This window comes from Schistocerca americana, chromosome 8 (genome assembly GCF_021461395.2).
Source record: "Schistocerca americana isolate TAMUIC-IGC-003095 chromosome 8, iqSchAmer2.1, whole genome shotgun sequence".
Lineage (NCBI taxonomy): Eukaryota > Metazoa > Arthropoda > Insecta > Orthoptera > Acrididae > Schistocerca > Schistocerca americana.
This window is the reverse complement of record NC_060126.1, coordinates 218263384-218276221: the sequence shown is the minus strand read 5'-3', so window position 1 is coordinate 218276221 and position 12838 is coordinate 218263384. Positions and strand designations below refer to the sequence as shown.

Below are 12838 nucleotides of genomic sequence, written 5' to 3'. Positions count from 1 at the left end.
TATGAGTGTGCCTTATCTTTCCTTTCTATTTTAAGATATTAAATGTCCTTTTCTCTCACTATTTATGATGTTGAGCACTTTAGCACATTTTTTTATGATCATGTTTACATTATAAAAGCATAAAATTCTCCCTTTCCATTTTCCATCATTCAGCATAGCCTTATGTTTCATATCTTTCATCTAAATTACACACTGTAAATTATACTGCATATAGAAGAGTTATGATTATTAATTGTAGGGAGTGAAATGAATGCAATACTGTGTAAATATGAAATAATCCAATATAATATACAATCCTCTTCATCGAGCACAGAACAGAAATACTTCTTAAACTATTTAAACAAATAATAGTTTTTCAAGACAAGATAACAACAGAATGACAACCATATATTGCTGCTTAACATTTGGAACTTCATAATTACAAATAATAAGTTCAAGTCACCTTTCGAAGAGCAATAATAAGCATGATGCTTGTCACGAATAAAGCCATTCCTCCAATTAATGAAAACAATGCAAACACAACAAGTGCGTTTCGAACTGGAAAAAAAATCAAACAGTGATTAGAAAAATTTGGTCTCTGAAATTTTTATTGATATAAAAACACAGTATTTGCTTAAAATAAAATAAAAAAAGAAAACCATGTGAATGAACTTAACAATTCTCAAAATGAATGAAACATTTCAAGACAACATAGTAATTAAGGAGCACAATACCATTCTATCTCTATATGTTTTACTACTGTGAGTCTTAACAAATAGTATTATTAGAAACATCATTAATTACTCTACTGAAAGTAACAATACCACAGCCTAATTACAATTACTTGATAACTGATTTGTGCCACATGCTCTTACAATGCTGACACAACTGTCAGCTGCACTTAGGTTAAGGTGTGAGAAAAGAAAGTGGGCTGCCAAAACGGGCATATCAAGTCATACCCACTATGTCACAATAGTAACTCGTACTGCTAGCAGACTTAACATGTACACACTATTCAAACACAGCAAACTAACTGACACTTTGTTGTGGCACACAGACAACTGTGCACAATTTGCTCAGGACACTAAGAGTTCTGACCAGAGGAACTCAGATTTGAGGTATGAAGTTTCAACTAACAAGTAACTGTAATCAGAGTATGGAAATATTGTGGCATTAGACATACACAAAACTGGTTCAAATAATTAACTATTATTTTTTATATCACAGAATAGTGTTTATCATTATTAATTTCAACTGTTGTGCAACAAGCTGAAATATATTGTTTATGTTTCATGTTCGACAGCATCCTAAAGTATACCGATACATGCAGCAGAAGAACGTCCTTCAATAACAAATGATCATAATTTCACACTGGAATGAAATATTATGATCTACTGTCAGCTTTTTGTGTGACAAACATACCATACAAATTTCACTGTTGGCAGTCCGTTCCCACCTGTGAGTGAGACATACTCACAATCAGTATCACCTACTGCAACAATGCAGATGGTTTAACTCATTTGAACATGGGACCAAATCAATTTCACAGGAAGTTGGACCTAGTGGTCAAGTTAAGTTTATGTAAACGATACCACATCCTTCATTAGAGTTTTGTCTTATTGCAGTGTCTCCAATTGGTGAGTATAGCTTCTCTTTTTGTCTTCTTATTTTGTTACCAATATTTGCCTCATTTATGGAAACCTATAGCTTTACACGCATCACAGCTGCAGAATAATAAGATTTTGGAAGTTACCATGTGACTAGTTGAATCTTACCATGCAAACTGCCAACATAAACAAATTCAAAGCTGATAATGTAATATCCGTAATGAGTCGAGCCAGGAGTTGCCATTGCAAGGCAGTAAATATCAAATACAGCCGTGCTGATTGTAAACAGACTGAGAACCTGTGGAATTAAAATTAATCAGATGTCAATAATAATAAACTTGTCTTATACTAGTAAACCTTATGCAGTACTTCACAAGTTGTGACAAAGACTATAGTTTCACATCAACATTATTGAAAAACACATGCATAGTAACACAAATTCTAAGTGTGACCCCAACAATTAAAGTACACACTTACCAGTGAATAAACAGCTACCACAAGAGCTCCTCTTTGTAAATCAAGGATAATGGCATCTTGTAATATTGGTTTCTGATACCATGGTGTTTTTAATGATCGAAGTGACCGAGAAGATTTTAAACCTGCAGAGGACCTGTTTGTCATATGAGAATAGACAGATGGTGTCCCCATACTTGGGGTCTTCCGTCCATAGTTCATTGTGGAACCTGCAACAAGCAGCTCATGTTTTGATATATTAAATTAAAAGATACATTATCAGTGTGTGTAATGCAATGCTCAAAGAATATATTAGACAGAAAAATTATTTCTAGACAGTATAGTACACACAAATTTGAATGAAGGGAAGACATGCACATTCAAAAACTAGCCAAAGAGTTGAACAACAGACTAGTGAGTCTCTGCTGTAATTAGTAAGTTATATGTACCATACATCACACTTACGGTAGATGCTATGATGTCTCATACAAACATGAATTACATCCGCCGGCCGTTGTGGCCGAGCGGTTCTAGGCACTTCAGTCCGGAACCGCACTGCTGCTGCGGTCGCAGGTTCGAATCCTGCCTCGGGCATGGATGTGTGTGATGTCATTAGGTTATTTAGGTTTAAGTAGTTTCCAAGTCTAGCGGACTGATGACCTCAGATGTTAAGTCCCATAGTGCTTAGAGCCATTTGAACCATTTTTGAATTACATACAATTATGAAACACTATATGTGTATGGATACATTTTGGCAATTTGTAAGTTCACAAACCACTATTTATTGCTAGTCAAGAACTACTTTATAGAAAGGGTTGCAAAACAGAAAATAGTGTAACCTGCATTTAAATCATTACTGCAATCTGAGGAAATGTTACAGATTGTACTGGAGTGGAAATGAAGGAAGAAAAAAGGGAGTGGTGGTTGTGAGGGATAGTGTGAAAGAAGAGGTACAGAGGATAAGCAACTGAATAATGAAGATCAGAATAAGAACAAAGAGAAGAAATATGAAGATGGTTCAGGTTCAGGTGTAAGCCCCTCACGTGGGCTGCTCATCTCAAGAGAAAGAGTTTAAGGAAGAACTACAAAAGCAATTGAATGGATACGAGGTAATAGTCATGAGTGGCTAGAACATGCACATATGTAAAGAAAGATAAGAGAACGAAAATGTATTGGGAGCAGAAGGATGGGAAAAGTAGAAATGGAAAGAGATTGCTGGAATTTTGCATGAGAAATGGCTTTGTGGTAGGTAACTTCTGGTTTCAGAAGAAAGAGAGCCACAAAATAATGTGGTATGGCAGGAATCTAGTGCATAAATCTTTGGTGGATTACATGCTCTCTGACTGGGAAACAAAGAGGAATTAACAGATATAAAGGTACTACTATCTGCGGCAATGGATAATGACCACTGGCTTCTTATGATGGGCAATGAGACTCGTGACAGAATGGAAGACAGAGAACCAGGAAATGAGAATTAGCATATGAAAACTGAACAAAAAGGAAGTCAAGAAAGAATAACAAGATATTATAAGGAAAAGTTACCAAAGTATGCACAAAAAACAGGAGAAGAGGAATTGGGACAATTTAAAAGTGCTATAGTAGAAGCTGCAGTAGGTGTATGTGTACAGACAAATCACAGAAAATGGTGGAAGGAGACACTATGGTGGAATAAAAGTGTCAAGGAGTTAGTGGGAATGGAGAACAAGGCCTTCAGACTATGGTTCCAAGAAAAGACTGAATGAGCAAAATTCGAAAGTGACTGACGAGAGAAGCAACTGGATGGAAGAATGAACAAATATTATGCAGGAAGAGAGCAGAGGAAATAAGAAAGTACTACATGGAATTGTCAAAAGTAAGAGGAGAGGTTTGAGAGAGGATGCAATAATGACAGAAACGGGGAAAGAAGTTAATAACAAAGAGATACTGAATATGGTGTGGGAGGAGTACTGTGAGCATTTGATAAATCTAAATCTGAATGGACTTTGAGATGAAGATGACAGACTAAAGGAGATAGAAGCAAAAACTCTAGGGGTGGGGTTGGGGGGGAGGGGGGGCGCAGGTGAATGGACTAGGAGATAAGGATGATAGACTGAAGGAGGTAGAATTAAAAACTCTGGGAGGGAGGCAAGGGGGAAGGGGGTGGGGGTGGGGGGAGGACTGTCATGGAAAGAAATGGAAATGGCACTGGACAAGATTGAAAGCAGGAAAGGCACAGGTATGGGCAAAGTAAATGTCAAAATGGTGAAGACAGCAGGGGAAATTGGGAAAGAGCGGCCATATCGAATGATGAGGATGGTGTGAAGTGAGACGAAGGCACCAAAAGATTGGAAGAGGGCACAAATTGCCCCTATATTCAGACAGGGAGTAGGAAGGACTGCAGAAACTGCAGGCGAGTCACACTGGTACTGCAATGTGCCAAGATACACTATGTGATAAAAAGTATCCGGACACCTGGCTGAAAATGACTCACAAGTTTGTGGCGCCCTCCATCGCTAATGCTGTAATTCAATATGGTGTCAGCCCTCCCTTAGCCTTGGTGACAGCTTCCACTCTCGCAGGCATACGTTCAGTCAGGTGCTGGAGGGTTTCTTGGGGAATGACAGCCCATTCTTCACGGAGTGCTGCACAGTGAAGCCTGGCACCAAGTTGGTGTTCCAAAACATCCCAAAGGTGTTCTATAGGATTCAGGTCAGGACTCTGCGCAGGCCAGTCCATTACAGTGATGTTATTGCCATATAACCATTCTGCCACAGAACAGATGCTCGATCATGTTGAAAGATGCAGTAGCCATCCCCGAATTGCTCTTCAACAGTGGGAAGCAAGAAGGCCTTAAAACATCCATGTAGGCCTGTCCTGTGATAGTGCCATGCAAAACAACATGGGGTGCAAGCCCCCTCCACGAAAAACGCAACCACACCATAACATCACCGCCTCCGAACTTAACTATTGGCACTACACACGCTGGCAGATGATGTTCACCGGGCATTCGCCATACCCACGCCCTGTCATCGGATCACTGCATTGTGTACCTAGATTCGTCACTCTATACAACATTTTTCCACTGTTCAACTGTCCGACATTTACGCTCCTTACACCGAGGTGTCGTTTGGCATTTACCGCCGTGATGTGTGGCTTATGAGCAGCCGCTCAATGAAATCCAAGTTTTCTCACCTCCCGCCTAGCTGTCATAGTACTTGCAGTGGATCCTGATGCAGTTTGGAATTCCTGTGTGCTGGTCTGGATGGCTTATTACACATTACGACCCCTTCAATTGTCGGCGGTCTCTGTCAGTCAACAGACGAGGTCGGCCTGTACGCTTTTGTGCTGTACATGTCCTTTCAAGTTTCCACTTCACAATCACATTGGAAAAAGTGGATCTAGGGATGTTTAGGAGGGTGGAAATCTCGCATACAGACGAATGACACAAGTGACACCTAATCACCTGATGACGTTCGAAGTCTGTGAGTTCTGTGGAGTCTCCCATTCTGCTCTCTCATGATGTCTAATGACTACTGAGGTTACTAATATGGAGTACCTGCAGTAGGTGGCAGCACAACGCACCTAATATGAAAAATGCATGTTTTTGGGGCTGTCCAGATACTTTTGATTACATAGCACGTATGAAAAGATCCTGGAGAGCAGAAGCCAAACAAGAGCCAAGAACAACTTGAGAGAGGAACAGACCTGCAAGGTCAAATTTTGACCCCTTATTTGCAGTGAGGCAGCTCCACGAGCACCACAATGAATTGGGGAAAGAACTTGTGATGGGCTTCCTCAATCTAGAAAAGGCATAGGAAATGCTAGAAAAAAAGGGAGTAGAAAAAGAGACAACAAGCAAAGTGGAAGAATTGTAGTGTGGAAGGCCGAGTGTGTGAAAGTGGAAAATAGAAGGACGAATTAGTACCAGAAACTAGCAGTGTGAAGCAGGGCATTGCATTGTCACTCTCCTCTTCATCATGGTCGTGGTTGAGATAATGACTAAGGAGGCAGAAAAAAATGGAGAAGACAAGATGAAAGCAATAGTGTTCGGGGATGACTTGACGATATGGGGAAACATGGAGGAGGAGATTCAGGAACAGCTGGGTGCTTGGGAAGAAACTGGGAGTAAGGAATGAAATTTAATGTAAACAAATGTGAGATCATAGTTGCAACTACAAAGGAAGATAAGGATTGGAGATGAACAACTGAGGGAGGTGGAAAGTGTCAAATGCTTGGGAAGAGTAACAGAGGAAAATGGGAGATATCAAATTTGTTTCTTCAAATGGAACTGTGTGATTTTTTTCCCATAACAGTAGTTTTGATTATTTCTGCTATTCTCTTATACATTTGATGGTGACGTTCTCCATACATTAGTACAATGTTAGACAATTTTTATTTAGAGACAAAAAATCTTTTACAGATTAATAATGACTACACACAAAAAACTACTTTACAATTAAACTGACTTTGACATATATCACAATTCACTTCAGCTAGTTAACTTTGATTCACTGTCCTCTTTCTCAACCACAGAGGGCCAATACACAATTAATCATGCATCTCTATCTTGGCGAGACATTTTATTGTTAAGATAGGCATAAAATAACAGGTGGTGTGTCATTCAACCCGTCACAAGAACATCATGAAAACTTAATACATTTTCATCCCCGTAATTTCTTTCAAGACCTCAAGAAGGAAGATTAAGGTTTAATGTCTTGTCAACAATGGCCCCATTACAGATGGAGCACAAGATAAGGTTTGGGGAAGTATGAGTAAGGATAGTGGCTGTGTCTTTTTCAAAGGAAACATACCAGAATTTGTGTTATGCAATTTACAGAAACAATGGAACCCCTCAATTTATATGGCTGAGCGGTGACTATTAACAGCCACCATCATAAATGCGAGGTCCAATGTACTACAACACCTCGCCACTTCAGTTGGTCCCAGGGCTCCAGACCTATGAAGTACTTATATTGCCTGAAGTTTAAAGAGCAGTCTCCCTATGAAAATGGAGCTGATCTAACACAGCGTACTTCACTTGAAGGAATCTTTCCCTCTGCACCAGAGTGTGCACCGATATGAAACTTTCTGTGAGATCAAACTGTACGCTGGACTGGGATTTGAACCCAGAACCTTGCCTTTCACAGGCAATGCTGTTACCAATTGAGTTATCCAGGCACAACACACGAGTTGCCTTATAAGCTCTCCTGCATACCTTGCTGGAATAGCACCCTTGGAACAAAGAGACTGTGAAGAAATGCCTCAGCCAAAGCCAAGATGATTGTTCCCAAATTGAATACTTCATTCTGCGGTGCTCCGACATACATTCAGTCTGATAGATTTGCACATAGATGTGAACCAACACTTTACAGAAAACCTCAGCTTGCTAAAATGTGTGTTTCAGAATCATATAGCCAGCACTGGAAAAGACTCAAATTGTCCAAGTGACTGTGTTAATTACAATTTTGTAAATGGTGGGCATGCCAAGAAATCACGTGGAACAATACTAAATGCTTCCTCTGAGGACAAGTTAAAACTGATACACAAAGAAAGCAGACCTTCATGGCAGATACTTCTGTTTTTGGTGATGTTTGTTTTACTGGCATTAGGCCATGATCCAAGGCATATTTCTCTGGATAATGTTTCACCTTCTTATGTTGGGGCCATAACACGCCACAAAGCAGTTAAAATTTCAAATAAGCTCAGCAAGTTGAACTGCTCAAATGTATCCATGGAATGCTTAGCTCATGACGTTCGCAGACTGCTCCCAAAGATTGTGGAATAGCACTGACGTGTTATGGAGCTTTATTTACTAGTAACACTCACAACTTGTCTAATTTCAATACTTCTACTTTTCTGCTAAGGTTGTTCCTGTGTTTTTGACTTACTATCGTCTCTCTGTACACCATGGCATAGAAAAATACTCTGTCAACGAGACAAATAGGGCACTACACCCTACAAGATATGCAGCTTCTAATGAAAAAGGACCAACTAAGGGGAAAGTTTTCCTCCCATCCATAAAAATGGTCACAGGTTGCATCAGCAGAATACTCAGAACACATGTACTGAGAAGATGTTTAACCAACAACAAAGGTATGTGAATACTTAAACAATGTAAAGGACTACACCTGTTGCTTGCCACAGCAGGATTATATAAAATCCCTTGCAGATGCAGTCAAGTGTACAGAGGAACTACAAAAATAAGCATTAACACCCATCTTGAAGAACACAATAATAACTGTCATCTGGGCAACACATATACTGGCAGTAGCAAATCTTGCACTGGAACCAGGAAACCACTAAATTCTTTTTCTGATAACACGGTTTTATCAAGATCTAATCAGTATTATACTAGCATGTACAAAGAGGCCACACATTTAAAAACACAAAAACAGCTTTAACAGAAAAGTAGAAGGATTGAAATTGGGTAAGTAAAGCTTCATAACACATGTTAGTCTGCAATTTTAGGCAGTGGTCTCATATCATCATGAACCAAGCGTTATGTGGATACATACTAAAACTTAGGCTTGTTGACACTGTAACTGCTTTCTGGGTTGTCACAGTCTCTCACGATGTCTCCAGTGTTGGAAGACAAAATGTTAGGCAGAGTATTACACCTTGCACCACGGCCTAATGCCCATAAAACATATCTCACAAAAAATGCAGATAAACAAAACAGACTTGACCTTTTCATGTATGTCCACACTGAAACTGGTGTCGGTGGCCACAAGACAGTTGTAGCAGCAATTATTGCTGAATAAAAATGTTCAACTACATCTAAATACATACAGTGCATGGTGAGGGGTACCCTGTACCATTACTTGTCATTTTGTTTCCTGTTGCACTTGCAAATAGAGCTGGGGTAAAATGACTGTCTATAAATCTCCATATGAGTCCTAACTTTTCTTATATTACCTCCAAGGTCCTAATGGAAATTGTACACTGGCAGCAACAGAATCTTACTGTAGACAGCTTCACATGTCCAAGCAAACTAAACAAAAGCAAGTAGAAAGACTTAAATCTTCAATGGATCATATAAAGGGGCAGGAGTGTCGCACAAGAACGAGCCGAAAATGTTTTAACGCTATGCAGGAGCATGAAGAGAACAGCTATGCAAGTTGACCAAACTCTGGATACATATGTACTTATTAAAACAGATTATCATTTAACATCCTGTCAACATCCAGGTCATTAGAGATGGAGCACAAGATCAGAATATTTCAAGGATGAGGATGGAAATCAGTTGTACCCTTCCAAAGGAATTATTCTGACATTTGCCTGAACCAACTACGAGAAACCACTGAAAACCTAAGTCTTGATGCCCAGACAATGATTTGAACTGATGCCTTCCCGAATGCAAGTCTAGTGTGCTAACCACTGTGCCATTTTCCTCCTCAGTATATCAGAACAATTCATGGAGGAAGGAACTCTAAATGGTATACAGCCACTGCAAAGAAGCAGCAACTACTACACAGTAGGTGTAAAATAAAGCATGTGGGTACACACAGAAAGGTACTGAATGAAATGCATTTGGTGGTTCAAAGAACAATGCCTGGAACCTTTAACTATTACTGTGGCTGGATCGTATAAAAAGACCCCTTGCAAAATCAAAAGAAACTGAAGTCTTACGTGAAGACTATCACTGACATCAAAGTGAAAGTCCAGACATTCAAATATGACAGAGGAACCAAAATGAGGGATAACAAAGCAAATGCAGAGGAGGAGAAAGGAGGAAGAGGAGGAGGAGATTAGTGTTTAACAACCCATCAACAATGAGGTCATTAGAGATGGAGCACAAGCTCGGATTAGGGAAGGATGGGAAAGGAAATAGGCTGTGCCCTTTAAAAGAACTGTACTGGCATTTGCCTGAAGTGATTTAAGGAAATCACAGAAAACCTAAATCTGGATGGCTGGCTGTGGTTTTGAACAGTCATTCTCCCAAACGCAAATGCAGAACTCAATTTTCTAATGTTCCTTTACAAAGGCTGTTGCACTATCTACATCTACATAGCTGCCATTCATCACACCAACTGGAAACTTTGTTTAAGTCCTCTTGTATCTTCCTACAATCACTCAACTTTGACACCTTACTGTACACCATGGCATGATCAGCAAACAACCGCAGTCTGCTGTCCTTCCTGTCCGCCAAATCATTTATGTACATAGAGAGCAACAGAGGTCCTATCACACTTCCCTGGTGCACTCCTGACAATACCCTTGTCTCTGATGAACACTCACCATTGCGGACAACATACTGGGTTCTATTATTTAAGAAGTCTCCGAGCCACCCACATATCTGTGAACTTATTGCATATGCTTGTACCTTCGTTAAAAACCTGCATGGGGCAGCGTGATAAATGCTTTCTGGAAATCTAGAAATATGGAATATGCCTTCATCCAAAGTTCTCATTATATCATGAGAAAAAAAGGGTAAGCTGAGTTTTGCATGAACGACGCTTTCTAAAACCATGCTGATTCGTGGACACAAGCTGCTTAGCCTCAGGAAATTTTATTATACCAGAATGAAATTTTCACTCTGCAGTGGAGTGTGCACTGATATGAAACTTCCTGGTAGATTAAAACTGTGTGCCGGATAAAGACACAAACTCAGGACCTTTGCCTTTCGAGGGCAACAGCTCTACTGACTTGAGTTACGCAGGCACAACTCACGACCTGTCCTAACAGCTTCAGTCTGCCAGTATCTCATCTCCTACCTTCCAAACTTCACAGAAGCTCTCCTGCAAACATCGCAGAACTACTAGAAGCAAGAATATTCTGGCAGAATTGAAGTTGTGAGGATGGGTCATTAATTGTGCTCGCATAGCTCAGTCGGCAGAAGACTTGCCTGCCAAAGGCAAAGGCCCCAAGCTCAAGTTACGGTCTGGCACACAGTTTTAATCTGCCACAAAGTTTCACATCAGCGCACACTCCACTGCAGAGTGAAAATTTCATTCTGGAAACATCCCCAGGCTGTGGCTGAGCCATGTCTCCACAATATCCTTTCCTCCAGGGGTGCTAGTTCCGTAAATCGCAGGAGAGCTTCTGTGAAGTTTGGAAGGAAGGAGATGAAGTATTGGCAGAATTGAAGGTGTGAGGACAGGTTTTGAGTCATGCTTGGGTAGCTCAGCCAGTAGAGCACTTGCCCGGGAAAGCCGAAGGTCCCAAGTTCGAGACTCAGTCTGGCACACAATTTTAATCTGCCAGGAAGTTTCAAGTTTATTATATTCAAACTGAGAATGTGATCACGGATTCTGTAGCAAAGAGAAGTTAGGGATATTGGTCTGTAATTTTGTGATTCCATTCTTTTGCCTGCACTGTTTTCCTTGGGACTTTGTGCTGGGTGAGAGATTAACGATAACTGCAAGCTAGATAAGGGGCCAAAGTTGTAGAGTATTCTTTGTAAAATTAAACAGAGATCCCACCCAGATCTGGTGATTTATTTGTTTTCAAATCTTCAAGTTGCTTCTCCATGCCAGGTATGCTTACTTCTATGCTATCCACATGGGAGTCTGTCCGATGGTTAAAAGACGGTATGTTTGTATGATTCTCCAGTGTGAACAATTTCTTGAATGTGAAATTTAAAACTTTGGCTTTTGTTTTGCAACCTTCAACTGGCACACCAGACTGGCCAACAAGGGACTGAATGGAAGCCTTAGATCCACTTAGAGATTTTACATACAACCAGAATTTTCTTGGGTTCTCTGCTAGATATTTTGCTAAGGTGTGATGGTGGCAGTTTTTGTATGCTTCGTGCATAGATCTTTTCACAAATGCACGAATCTCTACTAACATTCACTTGTCATTGTTTGTGTGTCCCTTTTTGAACCTAGAGTGCAATAGCCTTTGCTTCCTCAGCGTCTTACGAATTTCGTTATTAAACCATGGTGGGTCTTTTCGGTCCTTTATTCACTTACTAGGCACATAACTATCAAGACTACTATTTACAATCTGCTTAAGCTTTGCCAATAATTCCTTTACATCCAACTCACTGGCACTAAGTGATGCCAATTTACTGTATAAGTAAGATGTTAACAACTGCTTATCTGCTCTACCTAGCAGAAACACTCTACTAGCCTTCTTGACTGATTTATTAATTTTTGTAATCATAGTTGTTATAATGACATCACGATCACTAAGCCCAGATTCTATACTGACATTGTAGATAAGGACGGGCCTATTTGTAGCTACAAGTTCTAAGATATTTCCATAGTGTGTGGGCTCCCAACCTAGCTGTCAAGACAATTTTCAGAAAACGTATTCAAAAATATTTTGCACGACTGTCTGTCTGTAACCCCCGCAATGAACCCATAAACATCCCAGGCTATACTCAGCAGGTTAAAGTTGCCTCCAACTAGTATTGCATGATCTGTATTTGTGCGATATTGACCACAAACTTTCTTTGAATAACTCTAGAACTGCCACAGCAGAATCAGGTTGTCGGTAAAAACATCCAACAATTAACTCAGCTTCATCTACATCTGTTATTCGCTACAGACAACTTCATTGTCACACTGAACAACCTCAATAGAGACAATATTTTTGTCAACTGCAATAAAAACTCCCCCTACTATGGCCTCTAATCCGTCTTTCCAATATACATTCCATGACTTGCTAAATATCTTAGAGCTTTCCACTTCGGATTTCAGCCAGTTCTCAGTCCCATGAATAATTTGAGCACAAAGACTTTCCTGGAGGGCAATAAATTAGGTAATTTTATTACAAATAGTATGATAGTTTAGTGATGAAACTGTGACAGCCATAGTGTCTTTATTCTGAATGCTGTTTGACTTCTCTTGCTGTGAATCGAGTGGCGAGTGTTC

General features: G+C 40.0%; 1 protein-coding gene across 1 annotated transcript in view; it reads right to left on the bottom strand.

The window, feature by feature from the left end:
- The window catches only part of LOC124545991, a 30890-nt gene that overhangs the window by 15443 nt on the left and 2609 nt on the right, over nt 1–12838 (bottom strand). Inside the window, exons 2-4 of the mRNA XM_047124960.1 lie at nt 2064–2269; nt 1755–1884; nt 443–537 (exon numbers count right to left, since the gene is read on the bottom strand). Of these exons, the coding sequence (XP_046980916.1) occupies nt 443–537; nt 1755–1884; nt 2064–2261 (423 nt within the window). The 5' untranslated portion in view covers nt 2262–2269. The remainder of the gene's footprint in view (nt 1–442; nt 538–1754; nt 1885–2063; nt 2270–12838) is intronic.